We start from the raw sequence: 17174 nt of genomic DNA, 5'->3' as shown, positions 1-17174 counted from the left end.
CAATATTTTTGCTATTATAAACAATGTTTGTACATTTATTTTCTCATGTGCTAATATTTCTGCCTGATATATTACTGTGTATGATTGTGGATATGTACACTTTAAATTTAGATCGATCCTAGCTAAGTGCCCTTTCAAAAACATTGTATCAATTTATATTCCCCCAAATAGTGGGGAGAAGGCTTACATTCCTGAACACTCACCATCAATGGACGTTATCATGTTACTTGTGTAATTTTTTTGGTGGCAAATCTGCTAAATGAAAAATGGTATCTCGTTGTTTTTAATTTTCATTTACTTGATTACAAATGAGAATATGCTTTCTTTTCATATGTTTATTGACCATTATATTTCTCGTGTGAATTGCCTATTTTTCTATTGGGTTGTTTGTCTTTTCCTTATTGATTTTTAGAGACACTTTGCATATTATAGATATTGGCTGTTACTTCATTATACGCCTTGCAAGTACTCTCAGTTTACTCTCTGTCTTTTAAGTTTGTTTATAGTATCTTTCACGACACGGAAGCTGGAACTTTTTATGTAGTCTAATGAACCAATCGTTTTCTTCATATTTTCCACTCTCTGTGCAATGCTTAGAAAACGCGCCCCCCCCCCCAAAGTTACAAAAAAAGTCGTCCATTTTCTTGAAGTATGTGGTGAGTTCCTGTGTTTCAGCTGTGCTGGAGCTAGGTGCTGGCTACACAGGCATTTTTGTATTATTCTGTTTGCCTGAAATATTTTACAATATGTTTTCATAAAGAAATAAAGAGAGGGAAAAGCCTAATGAGTTTTTGGTAGGGTTGCACTGCCAGAAAAAACTCCCCAGTCTGGCAAAAACAAACAAAACAAGACTGTGTGATGTTATCGCTAACCTTCAGCCGTCACTGACGTCTGGAATCCGTACCAGCAGGACTGAAGAGACGAACACCCACCTCAGCCGTGGCCACGGAGGAGGGCGGGCAGGAACAGCCTCGCAGCGAGCAGAACCGGGACAGCTGCACTGGGACACTCGTGAAGAAGTGCTGACCCATGCCACAGCCTGCAGGAACCTTGACAGCATTGTGCTAAGTGAAAGCAGCCAGTCACAAAAGGCCACTGAGGGCGTGGATCCATTTATATGAAATGTCCATTATAGAGACAGAAAGCTGGTTAGTGGTCGCCAGGGGCTGAGGGGAGAGACGGAGAGTGACTGCTAATGGGTACAGGGTTTCTTTCGGGGCTGATCAAAATCTAAACTTCAGACAAATAGTGAATCATTATGTTGCACACCTGAAACCAATATAATGTTGTATGTCAATTATACCTCAATGGAAAAAAGCCAAAAAACAATCTTCTAACCTTAGATTGTGATAATGGTTGCACAAGTCTGCAAACATACGAAAACCCTGCTGTGCCCATTTACCACTGGTCTGCGCTTCCCTCTGGTACCATAGCAGCACTTCATTCCTTTTTATGGCCGAATACCGTTCCGCTGTGTGGCTAGGGCAGTCTGCTCATCCACTCATCGGTTGGTTGGCATTTGAGGTGTTTCCACTTTTTGCCCATCACGAACAATGCTCCCACAAACATTAGTGCACAAGTGCTTGTGCGGACATTCCTTTTCGCGTTTCTTGAGTACATACTTAGGAGCTGCACTGCTGGCTCACATGGCGATTCTGCGCCTGACATTTCCCAGTGTTCTTGCTGGCAAGCCTGATTTGCTGTGGGCTGGTGCCCACTGCTGTGGGCATCGCCTCTCCCCTTCCCCAAGTGGGAGTTAAGACCATACCTTTCCTTTCCTCTCTGCAGAAGTCATGTTGGGAGGGGCGGAGGCACTAAGCTTAGACCTCAACACTGGGCCACCAGAATCCTGCTCCCGGGGCCGAACGTGTGACCGGGTGAAACAGTGTCTTGCCTCCAGTGCTCCTTGTCCATTGCTGCAGTGACAAATTACCACAAACTGAGAGGCTTAAAACAGCATCCATTTAGTATCTCAGTTTCAGTGGGGTCAAAGGGTCAGGCAGAGTATGTCTCAACCGGGCTTTCTGCGTAGTCTCCCCAGGCTGGAATCAAGGTGTGGGCAGACGGGGCTCTTTCCTGAAGGCTCCCTGGGGAGGAACCCATCGCTCGTTGAGGTTGCTGGCAGAATTCAGTTATTTGCTGTTTTAGGACTGGGGTCCTCATTTTTTTTTTTTTTTTAAGATTTTATTTTTTTCCTTTTTTCCCCAAAGCCCCCCGGTACATAGTTGTATATTCTTCGTTGTGGGTCCTTCTAGTTGTGGCATGTGGGATGCTGCCTCAGTGTGGTTTGATGAGCAGTGCCATGTCCACGCCCAGGATTCAAACCAACGAAACACTGGGCCGCCTGCAGCGAAGCGCGCGAACTTAACCACTCGGCCACGGGGTCAGCCCCTGGGGTCCTCAGTTTTTGCCAGGTTGCCCCCTCCATCTTCAAAGCAGCAGTGTGCTTCGAATCCTTCTGGGCCTTCAAATCTCTCTTTCCCTTCTGCTACCTTCTCTAGCTTCCTCTTCTGCTTACTTCTTTTACCATCTGCCAGGGAAAATTCTCTGCTTTTAAGGGCTCACCTGATTACACTGAGCCCACCAGGATAGTAAAGGAGCATCTCCCTATTTTAAGGTCAACTGATTAGTAACTTTCGCTACATCTGCCAAGCCCCTTTGGCTATGTAAGGAAGAAATTCACGGACATTAACAGTTTCCAGAGATTTGGGTGGGCATCTTTAGGGGCCATAATTCTGTCTACCACACTTCCCTCAGAAGTGAGCATGAGGAGAAGGATGTCTATGGAGGTTGGATAGTCAAGGTGTGAGCTGGCTGGGTTTCTGTGGGTTTTGCCACCCAACATCCATTCCCATTTTTCTGCAACCATATCTTGATTATCCTCTGGGGTTACTGCCCTGCCCCCAGTCAGTTGCTGAGGGTGGGCTCACGGCTTAGGCTCGGCCAGTCTGGCCACTCTGCCCTCCTGGCCACAGAGGCTGGTGCAGGGATGAGCACATGATCCAACTAAAGCTAATGAGAGTTTGCAGAGGAGAATTTTCTGGAAAGAGATCTCACATTTTTCCCACTGGGCTTGGACGTAAAAGGATGTAGGGGCTGGAGCTGCTGCAGCCGTTTTCAGCCATGAGAACAGAGCCTATCAGAGAAGGAACCCCCATGTAAGTGAGAGGAGCCCAGGTGGATGTGCAGACATTTTCTGTGCCCCATTTCAAGTCACCCAAAGCAGTCCATGACGGAGTTCTCAGATCCGTGAGCCAAAGAACTCCCTTTTTTCTTAAACATATATAATCAAATGAATGCTTAAATCGTGTGTTTTAGTCTTGAGGATACACATTTGTGAAAATACATGGCCTTCAAATGTTGGATGCTTAGTGGGGCCAGAAAGGCAAGAGCCAGAGGCTTGGGCACAGGATGCCCTGTGTGTAGGGCAAGGCTGTGCTGAAGGGGAAAGATTGAGGGGTTATCTTTATAGAAAACAGGCGTGGTTTTTTTTTTCATTTTGGATAACTTTTTTTTTTTCTTAACTATGCTTTTTGGAGAGAAAAACTGGCCCTGAGTTAACATCTGTTGCCAATTTTTCCTTTTTTTTCCTCCTCAAAGCCCCAGTACGTAGTTGTATATCCTAGTTGTAGGTTATTCCAGTTCTATGTGGGACACCGCCTCAGCATGGCTTGATGAGCTGTGCTAGGTCTGTGCCCAGGATCTGAACCGACAAACCCCAGGCTGCCTAAATGGAGCACGTGAATTTAACTACTCAGCCACGCGGCCCCTAGATTTACCAGCTGTTTACATTGTGCCCCATCTGCTGTATCATTCTGTCTATATTAATACGCACATATACGTGTGAAGCATTTGAGGGGGTGTTGGAGACATGATGCCCCTTTTCTATCACATATTTTCAGTGTGTATTTCCTAAGAACAAAGGACATTCTCTTAACATAAACACCTATCACACTTACCAAAATCAGGACAATTACCACTGATACAATACTATGATCTGACCCCACAATCCATGCTCAAATGCCATTATTTGTCCCAGTAATGTCCTTTGCTCTTTCTGTTCTGGTCTAGGATCCAGTCAAGGTTCACACAGTGCATTTGGTTGTCATGTCCCTTTAGTCGAGGAAGTGATATTTGAACTCAGCTTGGAAGTTTGAGCAGGTCATTTACTCCCCAGGAGAAAATCTGAGAGAAGGGCAAGAGCCTCAAGGCAAGGGGCTCCGCGGCTGCCCACTGCCTGCTGTTTGCATAGGGATCTGGGTTGGTTAGGAGGCTTTCAAGGCAATTAGCAGTGGCTTAGGCAACATAGTCATGGAATTTCCTCAGACGACAAGGAGTCTGGAGGTGGGAGTTCCAGGCTCAGCGTGGTGGCTCAGTGATGTCATCAGAGGCCCAGGCTCTTTCCACCTTTGTGCTCAGCGTCCTGGGAGTGCTGATTTAATCCATGGCATGTGACTGCACATTCCCTGGCCGGCTGCCACATGCCCACATGCCATGTTCTCACACTAGTGCGTTCAGAGAGAGTGCACTTGTTCTCTAGGGCTGTCACAAGACATACCATGGACTGGGGGCCATAACAAGTACCACGGGCCAGGGGCCATAAGAAGTCCCACGGACCGGGGGCTGTAAGAAGTACCACGGACTGGGGGCTGTAAGAAGTCCCACGGACAGGGCGCTGTAAGAAGTCCCACAGACCGGGCGCTGTAAGAAGTACCATGGACCGGGCACTGTAAGAAGTACCATGGACCGGGCGCTGTAAGAAGTACCATGTACTGAGGGCCTTAAACAGCGCACATTCATCATCCCACAGCTCTGGAGGCTGCAAGTCTGAGATCAAGGTGTTGGCAGGGTTGGTTTCATTGAGGCCTCTCCCCTTGGCTTGTAGATGCCATCATCTCCCCTGTGTCATCACATGGTCTTCCCTCTGTGTGTGTCTGTGTTGGAATCTCCTCATGTTTTTCCTTTTTTAAAAAAGATTGGTCCTGAGCTAACATCTGTTGCTAATCTTGTTTTGTTTGTCTTCTTCTTCTCCACAAAGCCCCCTGTACTGACTTGTGTAGTTTTAGCTGTGGGTTCTTCTAGCTGTGGCACGTGGGATGCCACCTCAGCATGGCTGATGAGCGGTGCCATGTCCGTGCCTGGGATTCAAAGCCGGCGAAACCCTGGGCCCCTCAAGCAGAGCGTGCGAACTTAGCCACTCGGCCACGGGGCCGACTCCCTAATCTCCTATTGTATAAGGACACCAGTCAGATTGGATTGGGGCCCACCCTAATGACCTCGTTCCCCCGTGATCACCTCTTTAAAGGCCTTGTCTCCAAATCCAGTCACGGCCGAGGGGCACTCGCAGTTTGGGCTCCAACATGTGAGCTGGGGGGACACAGTGCCGCCCATAGCAGAGGGAAAGGGACAATCCTCCTCATGGTTCTCTCTTGTCTGAGAGGAATATTATCCCCAGAAGCCCTGAGTAGACTAGAAAATCACTGAATATTAAGTTGCCACTTTGAGGGGTGGAAATGGCCAGAAGGCCCGGACCAAGTCCCAGCTTTGTTACCCCGGAGCGGCGTGTCCCTGTGCAGTGTGCCTCCTTCCCAGGGTTTCCACCCACCTGTAAGATGAGGGTGGCCTGCTAGTGACAGCAGTGACAGCCACCGTTCATGGAGCACAAGCTCAGCAGCAGGCCGGGCGTATGACTTCCTGTCTCACAGCAGCCGGCAAGGGGAGCGCTTCGCGCAGGCTCGGCACCCGTGCACGTTCCGACCCCTGCCCACGAGGCATCGCCACCACTCTGGAAGACCCTTTGGCTCACCCACTGAGTGCTGTGTACCCCAGTTTTGTACTCACAGCCCAGTACACAAACATGTCTGCAAAAACATAGAATGTATAAAAATGTTTTACCTGTTCTTAAACACTACTTAAATGAAATCTACATACGTGTTCTCCTGTGTCTCGCCTTTTTCTCTCTCACACTATTGTTGGTGAGATTTCTGCATGTTGATGTGTAGCGCTGCTGTCCATTTTCACTGCCGTACAGTATTCCATTGTGTGGCTATAACACGATTCCCTTATTCTTTATTCTTCCTCCTGTGAGCGGACCTTTGGGTTGTCTCCAGGTGTGTTGTTACTGTGGTTGTGGATATTTCAATTGGTGCTGCCAAGGACTTGACCTATGAGTGGAATTGCAGAGTTGACACGTAGGCATTTCTCTACTAGTTTTGCAAATTCCTCCCCCAAGTGCATTTGCTGATATACACTCCCGCAGCAGTGCGCCAGAGTGCTTGTTGCTTCGCCTCCCCAATGACATCTGGGCCTCCCGTCAGTTAACCCTTCAATTTCTTCCCACAGGAGATGGGTGAACTGCCCCGCCCATGTGCTGGGCCTCAGGAAATGCTTCTGATTTCTTTGTGAATGGTGCAAAGCATCCATGTGCTTCCCATAGGTCTTGCCTGTGCGCGTTTTCCTGCAGGCTGGGCTGCATCCTGAGCCTGTAGGTAGATTGTATGGAGGGCGATGGTCAGCAGAAGTCAGCCCTGTTTACATGGCTATTTCTCTCTCTGTCTCTTAGTCTCTGTCTGTCTCTGTCTCTGTCTGTCACTCTCTTTCTCTCTCTGTCAGTATTTGTCTCTGTCTCTCTCTCTCTTTGCCTGTCTGTCCCTCTCGTTCTGTCTCTCTCTGTCTCTGCTGTCTCTCTCTCTCTGATGAGGATGTGCCCCACCTCCACCCTGGTGGAAGAGGACCTCATCACGGAAGATGCTGGGTGCCGATGGAGGCTGAGAGGGAGGACAGGCCCGACTGCACAGCGTTTGACGCAAGTTGAGCTGAATCTTCAAATTGGGAGGCTCCTCTCAGATCGTGGCCAAGCAGAACTCTGTGGCCATTCTGCCTATCCAGGATGTGCCTCCCTCTGTGAGCCTGGCACCCAGGACCCCCTCATGGGGACTAAGGTTGTTTTGTGGACTCTAAGTAGCCTTCTGCGTGTGATAAGATGAATTGAGAGCACCGATCTATTTGTTCAGTACTTACTGAGGTCCTACTGTGTGCCAGGCTGTGTCTGAAGTTCCAGGTACAGAGGCAAACAAGATGGACGAGGTCCCAGCTCCGCCCTGGGCTAGTTTGTTCTCAGAGCCATCCCTTGCTCCTCCCTGCTCTTCCCTGTATCAAGGGGTGGTGGAGGGAAGCCTTCTCCTGCAGGGTAAATTTCCCAGACTCCTTTGTCAGCTGATTTCCTGCTGATTCAGCCCATAGGAGGCCCTGGAGGGACACAGGAGGGCGGGAGGAAGGAAGAAGCCAGGGGATTTCTTACCCTTCTTTCCTGTCTCAGGTGGCATCTCTGCTTGTGGCCATCTTTCTTCTGTGGCTCCAGCTCCCACAGGACAGCCCTGCTGAGCGTCCTCTGGGTCACCCCAGGCCCTGGACACAGGAATTACCATCTCCTCTCTTTGACCCTCCAGCCCTGAGTGAGGTAGTCGCTTCCTGCTACTAATTTCTGGCTTGCCTCACTATCCCCTGTTCTCAGCAGTTCCACGTCCCTGCAATTAAACTTTTAAATTAAGTTTTAAGCTTTCCAGGTGGTTTCTACTTTCCTGATTGGCTCCTGGAGATACTGTCCCCCTCTGCATGTTGTACACATTAGAGTGAAGGGAGACAGACAATGAACAAATGAAGAAACAAACAGTTATGGTAAATGCTATGAAGAAAATAAAACAGGGTCTCCTCCTAGGGGATGAAGTTCATCCTTGGGGCCTGGGGGCAGAGAAAGCCCACTGAGGAGAGAAGCAAGATGTGCAGGCTAGAACAACAAAGAAGGAAACCATCATTTATTGGACACTTACTCTGTGTCACCTCAAATAATGATAGTCTTTACAAGAACTCTGGACACACATATTTGTGGCAGAGACTGCTAGATATCCTTCAAAATCCATTCTTCCCTTGTTCTGTGGGAGAATTTTGGCTGAGCACATGGCTTCCCAGATGAAGATTACATTGTCCAGCCTCCTTTGCTGCTAGATACAATCATGTGACTGTGCTCTAGCCAATGGGATATAAGGGGATGTGTTAGTTTCCAGGAAACTTCCGGAAGAAACAGCTGATGTGCACATTTTGTCCTTTTTGTTCACTTCCTCTTTCCTGCTCCCTAGAGTACAGATATGATGGTGAAACTGTAGCAGCCATCCTGGTTTATGAGGTGATGTTGGGAATGAAGGCCATGAACGGAGAGCAACAAGATAGAAAAACCTTGGTCTTTGACACCAGGAGTGACTAACAGCCCTGGATGACGTCCCACTGAATTTTCACACGACAGAGAAATGAACTTCTATCTTGTTGTTATGTGCAGCTGAATCTGTTCCTAGCAATACAGCACTAATATTTTTATTTGATAGATAAAGAAACTGAGGCTCAGAAAGGGAAAATAACTTCCCCCTGGGTCTCATAGCCAGTCTCATAGAGCAGGGACTCAAAATTGAGGCCATCTGCTGTCGAGGCTTTTTCCACTCCACCATCCTACCCATGCATCATGTACCCATATGTGTAAGAATTCCCAAGGAAATGGGCCAGTCCTATGCACGCCAGCAGCCCCACCTCTCTGTCTCACTTCTCGATCCAATAGGTATATATGGCTCTTTGCTAATAACTATTGTTCCGTTTATCTATTGCTGCATTAAAAAACTACCCCAAAACTTAGTGGCTTAAGACAGTTCATTATTACTATATCTCACAAAACTGTGGGTCAGGAATTTGGACAAGATGCAGCTCATACCTGCTCTGTAATATCTGGAGCTTCAACTGGGACACCTCAGATGGTGGGGTCGGAACAACTGGTTGGCTGACACTTTCTCTACATAGTCTCTCCACCTGGCTGGCTCGGGCTTCCTCGGCGCATGGTGGCTTCATGGCAGTGGGACTTTCTACACTCATCTCATTTACATCTCAGGACTCCCATGGAGAGGGTTTCAAGAAACAGGGGTGGGAGCTGCTAATCTTTTAAGGCCTGGGCCTGGAAACTGCAGTGTCACTTCTGCCATCTTCTCTCGGTCAAGCAGTCACAGGGCCCAGGCTCAAGGGGAGGGGACATCCCTCTTAGTAACAAAGAATTTGTGGCCATTTTGAACCTACCATAACTCTGATTACCAGGACTCTTTCAGTCATAACAGGCAAAAACCCACCTCAGACCGAGTAAAGGGAAAGTGGGGAGTTGTATTATTGGCTCACGTGACTGAAGAGCCCAGGAATTCATCCGGCTTCCGGCACGAGGGTTAGGTAGTCTTGGGAGTCTCGGCCCTGACCCAGGCTCCAGGGCTGCTGTCTGCCCAGATGCTGCCCAGAGCCTGCAGGGCCTCCAGGACTCCTATGCACCCTGCCGTCACCCCCGCTGGCTGGGCCCTCCCCAGCAGGCGGTGGCCTCTCAGGGAAGGCAACATTTGGGTGGAGGTCTGGATTATGTGAAGGAGTCAAGTGGGTCTCTGGGCAAAGGCAACAGCAAGTACAAATGTCTTAGGGTGGACGTGTGCCAGATACGTTTCAGAAACAGCAAGGAAGCCAGTTGGGCTGGAGTTGGGCAAGCGAATGTGATGAGATTGTGAAAATTAATACAGAAACTTCATTTAAAATGGGGTGAGGAGGCCAGAAAGGGGAGCTCTCAGATCCTACCCTCAGCATCAACTGCAGACCCAACAGGAAGAGGCTCTTGGCTACCCCAGCAGGAGGGAGATTTTCTCCTTGCCTGCCAACAGCCCAGCCAATGAGAGATGGTCACAGCTCAGCCAATGAAAAGCCACTACACTTCCAACTCCCAGCTTCCTCCAACGACTCTTTGTTCGTAACAGCCACTCTCAACTCCTCCTTCTTCTCTATAAAAGAACATTCCTCTCCTTTGTTCTCTGAACTTGCCTGTGGTTTGCCACAGTTTGCATGTCCTGAATTGCAATTCTTTGCTGTTCCTGAATAAACCCATTTCTGCTGTTAAAATAACCGTTTTACTTTTAAGGTCAACAAGATCAAAGAGGCAATGAGGGACCAGATGGTGTGGGTTCCTCTGAGTGAGGCAGGAGCCATGGGAGGGTGTGAGCAGAGCAGGGCTGGGGTATGACTGACATTCCTACAACATCCCTCTGGCTGCTGTGTTCTGAATGGACAGTGGGGAAGCTGGGGGACCTCCAGCGAGAAAGCTAGTAATAATCCGGGGGAGACAACGGCAGCTTGCACCAGGTGGTAGCTGTGTTGACGCTGGGAAGTGGCCAGATTTGGGAATAACAGACTGAAGGTGGCTGTGCCAGAAGGAGAGGGGAGGACGTTCCCATGACCTTGGCTTCCACCTCACTAACTTCTGGGGGCTTATCGCTCTGGCCACCTCCCTGCTCGCTCCGGCCTCGTTTTACCCTCTCCAGTCTCTGCTGCCGACAAAGTGTAAGAACGACTTTCAAAATGCAAATTTAACCCATCTACCAAGGCAATTCAAGGCCATTTTTTTTCATCTTAATGTGATTTCCATGTGGTTCAAAAAATGTATAACTAGCTCATTGATCCCATGATTTTGTCAGTAATATAAATATACCATTTAGAAACAATTGATTTATAAAGGCATGAATTGATTTAGAGAACAAGATTCATGGAAATAGCACAAGAGGTGACAAGATGTTGCAGACAATCCTGAAGATAGAATACCAACCAATAGGACACGACTGGGCTTTGGGGGGCCCTGGCACCCCTGGGCTCTCCCTTCATCCCAGCCACCTGGAGCCTCTGCCTTTCTCAGGACACACGGAGCCCTCGTACCCTCTGGCCTTTGCATATGCTGTTCCCTCTGTCTAGATTGCATATGTTGCCTCTCAGATTTTATTGCAAGATTGTTGTTTTCAAGATAGACTTTTTCACATTTAAATATTTAACCCGTCTGGAATTCATTTGGATGTATAAGAGAGGTCCAATTTTATTTTCTTCCAGATGGATATTCACTTGTGCCAGCACCATTTATTTCACAATCTACCCTTTTCCCACTGAATTGAAATACTACCTTTGTCATATGTTACATTCTTATATATACTGGAATCTATTTTTGGATTCTCTATTCTTTTCCATTGTCTATTCCTCTGCCAATGCCATATTGATTTGATTACAGTGGCTTTATAGTATATTCTTATTTCCGGTAAGGCAAAAACCCCACGTGATTCTTTTTCCAATTTTCCTTGGTTATTCTCGGGCATTTATTCTGCCTCACAATCTTTGAGGTCATTTTATCCAGTCTTTAAAAACAAATCCCTCTGTTGGGATTCTAATTTGAATTATATTAAATTTATAGAGAAAATATGGGAGAACTGACATTTTTATGGTATTAAGTTTTTCATCCAAGAACATGGCATGGCTTGTTCTTTTCCAGATCTTATTTCTCAATCTTTCAGAAGATTTAATCCCATTTATGTTTCTATACTTTTACTTCCTATGCTTCATTTCCATAAACAATATACAGTGCTGTTTCATGTTTAAAATTCTGTCAGTTCTTTCTTTGACTGGAACATTATGTGCCTTATATCTATCCATGCGATGTAACCGTGCATGGCATTCCACCCAAAGAATGTCCCACTATTCGTTTACCCAATACCCTTGAGATGGGTCATTAGCTGGCATCCAAAGTTTCTTTTTTTAATTTTTTTCTTTTATAAATAGTGCCCCATGAATATCCTTGCCTACATCTCTTTTGCTTATGTGTGAGGGTGTCTCACATGCCTAGAAGACAAATTGCCAGGTCATGTGGCATTTCTATCTTCAATTTGACAAGATACAACCAAATTACTCTGCAAAGAGGCTTGTACCAATTTATGTTCCAGCCAATAAGGCAGGAGAATTCCTATTTCCCTATGTTCTAGCCAGCGACGGGAATTTTCTCCCCGACTTTTCTTCTTGGCAAACTTCTGTTCTTCTCCATCTTTATTTTTCAATCAAAAAATTTTTTTGTTTTGCTTTTTAATCTTTATTTACTGTATAAGATATATATGAATATATACGTGTGTATATGTGTGTATATATCTATCTCTATCTCAAGCTCTATCATCTATCTATGTAATTTTAACAGTAATCAAAGCTTACACAGTAAAGTCTTTCTCAGATCCCTATTCCCAGCCACCCAAACCTAGCCCCTTATGTAGGTGCCAACCCTTTTTTCTTTTGTTTTCCATCCAGAGAAATTCTATAAATATGTAAGCAACCATGTATCTATCTTCTCTCTCTCTTTTGTTTGGTAAGATTTTATTTTTCCTTCTCCCCAAAGCCCCCCCGGTACATAGTTGTATATTTTTAGTTGTGGGTCCTTCTAGTTGTGGCATGTGGGACGCCGCCTCAGCATGGCCCGACGAGCGATGCCATGTCCGCGCCCAGGATCCGAACTGGTGAAAACCCTGGGCCGCCGCAGCGGAGTGTGCGAACTTAACCACTCGGCCACGGGGTGGCCCCTGACTTCTCCTCTTATCTCCATTTTTAATCAAATGGTAGCATGTCACACTTACTCCTCTGCACCTTTCGTTTTCCACTAACTCTATCCTGGGGTCATTCGATATCTGTACATAAAGAGCTGCCTTTTACTTTCTTCTCTCTTTCTTGGCTTTTCTTTCTTTTTGGTGTGTGTGTTTATGTGACAGCAGCACCACATCTGCCGTCTGGCTGTATGACAATACTTTCAACAGTCCCTTCGGGATGAGCATCTTTTGTTTCCAGTTGTTTGCCAAATGTACAAAGCTGCAGTGAATTCCCTTATAAATTTCACAAGTGGAAGAGTACACCAATCAGATAAAGTCCTATAAATGGAATTCTTGGCTCAAAGCAGAAACGTGTTTGTAAATTCGATAGAGTCACATTGCCCACTCCACCCCGAGAGTGCATCAGTCGACAGTCCTTACCAGCCTGTCCCCCAGTGACATACATGTTCCTTTAGGAACACAGTATAGAATCAAATGTTTAGATATTTGCTAATACTGATAGGTATCAAGTGGTATCTCAAGGTGTTTTTAAATTTATTTATTTTTAAACAGTTTTATTGTGGTATAATTGACATATCATAAAGTTTATTTGTTTTAAGTGGACATTTCAGTGAGTTTTAGTAAATTTATGGAGTTACAATCATCACCACAATCTAATTTTAGGACATGCCTCTCATCCCAAATATCCCAATGCGTTGTAAAATTTCACTTCTCTGAGTGAGACTGAGTATGTTTTCTTTAAGAGCTCTTTCTATTTCCTTTTCTATGAATTTTCTGTTCACACCCTTTGCCCATTTTTTTCTATTGTATTTTTTCTTATTGATATGCATGCACTCTTTATATATTATGCTCCCAGACTAGGGTAAGTGCCTCTCCTCCAACAAACACCCTGTTCTTCCAAACAGGCTGAATGAACAGAATCTTGTGATATGCCCGTGTTTCCACCACCCCGCGAGGTTCTTGCACACAGCGACCATATCTGGTTTCATTCTGTGTCCCCAACCTCTCAGCATAGAGCCTGGCCCAGACCAGGTGTCTGCAAATAAGCTTGGATTCAATATTTGTGAACATATATTCTTTTCCCCTCAGAGTTCCTATCCCAATTTGTGAGGCTGTATTAATCTGTGCGGTGAGTCGCGTCTGATTAGCAGCATAGCCGTTTTATTCAATACTGTGTGCCCATGGTTCCAAACAGGGTGGCCTAGCACATTATGTAAAAGTGCTGATTTGATCCATTAGTTAACTGGTTAATTACAAAGTGGTTTACGGTATCCGGAGGGAGAAAGATTTTGGAAAGGCTACAGCAAAGGATACAGAGAAGGAAGGCCTACAGGACACAGCCACAGCACCCAACACTGCCATGAGGGACACACGCCAACCCGGGGGCTTGAAGTGGGTGCACATGCCTGTCTACAGGGGCTGGCAAGACAGAACTCCAGACTTACACTACCATGCGGGAAAGTAGGCCCAGGGAAGCCAATCTCCCAATTTTTCAAGAGAACCTGGAAATGGGGCTCTTTATGTGGAAACCCCCCTTCACAACGTTGGCAACAATTAGTCATCACACGGGCCCCTGGGATTTAGGCTGCCACTTTTCAAAGCCTGGGTTACAAAACTCTTTTGAAATAAATGTTCATGAGACATTCTCACAACCTCCCTGGAGGGAGGTTATCAGAGGCAGACCTGAGGCTCAGAGTAGGCAGGTGACTTGCTTAAGGCCGCCCAGCCGGGAGGGCTATGTGTGGGTGTGTTGAGGGAGAGTCCTGACCTGAGAGCCTGAGCTACCCCACACCTCCTCTTTCAGGAGGGAATTGGGCATTTCTGAGGACACAGGGAACTAATTATCGGAGCCCCTGAGCACGACCCTCTAAGTTTGTCCCAAGCCCACCTGGGCGGGTGAGGCTTGGCCTGGTGCCTGATTAGCCTCTCCCAGGGCAGAGCCAGGGCAGGCCAAGCTCCTCCCCGGAAGCCCAGTCGGGCTGTGGCCTTCTCTAGGTTCTCCACACCTTGCTGTCCCTGCCCACACACAGCAATTAATCATTGCTGCCTCCTGACAGCTTTGGTATAATTATCTCGTATTATGAATGAAGTCTCGCCTGGTGGCCCAGGCCTCCCCAGAGAGGCCATGGCTCCCCGAGAACACAAGGTGAGAACTGTTATCTGCCCTCACAGGCACGGCAGGTGCATGCTGTGGAGGGGCCTTCACGGCGCTCTCTCCCTCAATCCCAGGCCCCTCTGGACTTGCCGGTTGGGGCAGGTTGGTGAAGCCAGGCACCCCAGGGCCAGGGTAAGCAACACAGGGAGGAAGAGGACTGGAACAGCAATAAAGAGAAATGATAATGATGAAGGCACACAGCCTCACTCACTTGCTCTTCTGGCCTCCTCTTGTTCTCATCCACTCATTCCCAAAGTTTTGACTGATGCCAACCAACTGTCAGACATGGTTCTAGCCGCTGGGCTGCTGTCCGGAACTGGACAGACCCCTACCCCAGGGAACCTAGCATTCTGGGGAGGAGAGCTGGCAACAAGCAAATAGAGACAAGATGAGTTTACATTGTGCTAAGTACTATAAAAGAAGTCTATAGCATGGACTGAGAAACGCTGGCAGAGGAGAGACTTTGCTCTCTGAGGAATGACATCTGAGCAGAGGTGAAACACACTCTGGGCAGCGGGAACAGCAGACACACAGGCCCTGGGGTGGGAACGTGCTGGCCTGTTCAAAGAACAGAAAGAAAGCCACTGTGGCTGGAGCAAGAAAGGGGGAACCAGGTCTGACTGGTCAACAAGGGATGTTACATAGGTGCCAAAGGAGTTTAGCTTTTATTCTAAATTTAGTGGACACATTTCTAAGAAGTGATTTCTTGGTGCCCACTTAGCTGCCTGGCCTTTGACAGTTTGCCCGTGTCTGTAATTTCCTGCCCATTCATCCGTCCTTTCAACAAACACCTACGAGCATCTACTGTGTGCCAACCTGGCCCTGAGGACACAGCAGTGACAAAACAAAGCCCTGCTTCGGGAGAGCCCACCTCCTGGAGGAAGCGACCCCTGCCCCACCTCTTCTGCTTGGGCCGCTCAGGTTCAGGCTGCCGGCTCTCAGAGACCCACTCGGGATGCCCGCGGCCGCCAGGTGGCGCTCTGCGCCTGCGCATGGGCAGCGGCTCGGGGGTCTCGGGCCGAGACCCGACCCAGGCAGGGGAGGGAGGGGCGGCCGGGCGGGGGGCGGGGCCCGCGCCGTAGGTTGTGTGACTTTGGGTTTGACCTGCCTGGAGATGAGCTAATCCCGCCGTATAATAGACTTTGGGGAGATAGGGAAAATGGCTGCAGCACTATCTGCGTCGCCATGGGGACCATCGCGCGCGCGCAGGCGGGGCGCAAGCCTGGAAAAATACAGCCTTTGTCGGCGGCGCGTGTCACTCACTGTGCGGGGACCTCAGGCGTTGGGGCTCCGGTCTCTCTTACCCCAGGTCCAGAACCAGGAGGCTCTGGGCCCCTGGCAGGGCGTGCCCCCTGAGGAGGGTTGGGACCCCTGGGTGTTCCCAAACTCTTCCGAAGACCTCTCCCCCTTACACACCCGCACACTCCGTTTTCTGTCACAAGCACTCGTGTTACACAGCACATCCCACTCCTTCTACTGTGGCGTCTATCAGACCCGCACACCCCATTCTCTCTCTTCTGTCTCTTTCCCAAGCTGGAGGGGGCCTTGCTCGTGTGTCCGGTCCTGAGCGTCCACATGCGGCCCCGGACAGACCCCGACCACTGCCCTTCCCCTTGCCGCTCTTGCAGCGCACCCAGGCACACCCGGGCAAACAGATACACAAGGACACAACCACCCTCACGCGGATCCTTGCACAACCCAAGGCACACCCTAGGGTGAACACTGACAACGGCACATTCAATCCTGGCATTCCCAGGAATGCATGGATGCACATGCTTACAAGCATGCATGCCCCCAAAACACTAAGTAGGTGGGACACCCCCAGGCACACACCACTCAGCAGAGTAACACACCCATGCCTGAATATGCACATATACACCCACCCTAGTGGCGGGGACACCAGCCCCTAAGTGCACTCCTGAACAGCCTCGTCGAGGGCAGATACACTGAGGCACTCACAATACGCTCATCCATCACACTGGTACACACAGACTTGCACACCCACACCTTTGCACACGTGTCTACCCACACTGAGTGACATGCATGCCCACACACTCGCGTGCAACACCCCTTCCTCTGTGCACCCTCAAACAGCCTCATCTCAGCCATCTCCAGGCACTCACAGCACACACGCCCACCACGCGTGTGTTCATGGGCTTGCACAAGTGCACTTCCTTGTAGCACACTTGTGTGACATACCCGCATGCGCACCAACACCTTTGCTTGTTCAGTGACCATCCACGGGCACACTCGCATGTCCATCCAGACACGCCGGGCACACCCGGGGGGCTTACACTCGGGTGCCCCCGGGAGGCAGGCGACTCGGGCACTGGGCGCCCGGTATGCCCCCCGCGGACGGCTATCTGCCTGCCCATCAGCGCGCGGATCTGCGGTGGTAAATGATGCATTCGATGGCGGGCGCATTTGTTGTGCGCGCTCTGAAAGGGCTCCGATAATCTGGAAGGCAGAGATAAGGAACACCATTTATTCCGCGGCACTTTGGAAACAATTCCCAGCCCTGTACAACCCCATTCTCGGGCAGCCTCCGGGAGCCG

The 17174-nt window shown here is 48.6% G+C and overlaps 1 protein-coding gene across 7 annotated transcripts in view; it reads right to left on the bottom strand.

Annotated features, from left to right (window-relative positions):
- Positions 1-342: 342 nt before the first annotated feature.
- The window catches only part of LOC106834475 (uncharacterized), a 23895-nt gene continuing 7063 nt past the window's right edge, over positions 343-17174 (bottom strand). The window contains exons 3-5 of one of the 7 annotated variants that reach the window (XM_070492409.1): positions 7021-17076; positions 6444-6482; positions 343-6164 (exon numbers count right to left, since the gene is read on the bottom strand). In XM_070492409.1, coding sequence (XP_070348510.1) covers positions 16504-17076 — 573 coding nt within the window. In that variant the 3' untranslated portion in view covers positions 343-6164; positions 6444-6482; positions 7021-16503. Of the gene's footprint in view, positions 6483-7020; positions 17077-17174 lie in introns of all 7 variants that reach the window. The other 6 variants (XM_014846113.3, XM_070492411.1, XM_044754243.2 and 3 more) reach the window with 6 other exon arrangements.

The sequence above is a fragment of the Equus asinus genome, chromosome 21 (assembly GCF_041296235.1).
Source record: "Equus asinus isolate D_3611 breed Donkey chromosome 21, EquAss-T2T_v2, whole genome shotgun sequence".
In the NCBI taxonomy this organism is placed as follows: domain Eukaryota; kingdom Metazoa; phylum Chordata; class Mammalia; order Perissodactyla; family Equidae; genus Equus; species Equus asinus.
Note: the sequence above shows the minus strand (reverse complement) of the source record. Positions and strands in the feature narration are given on the sequence as shown.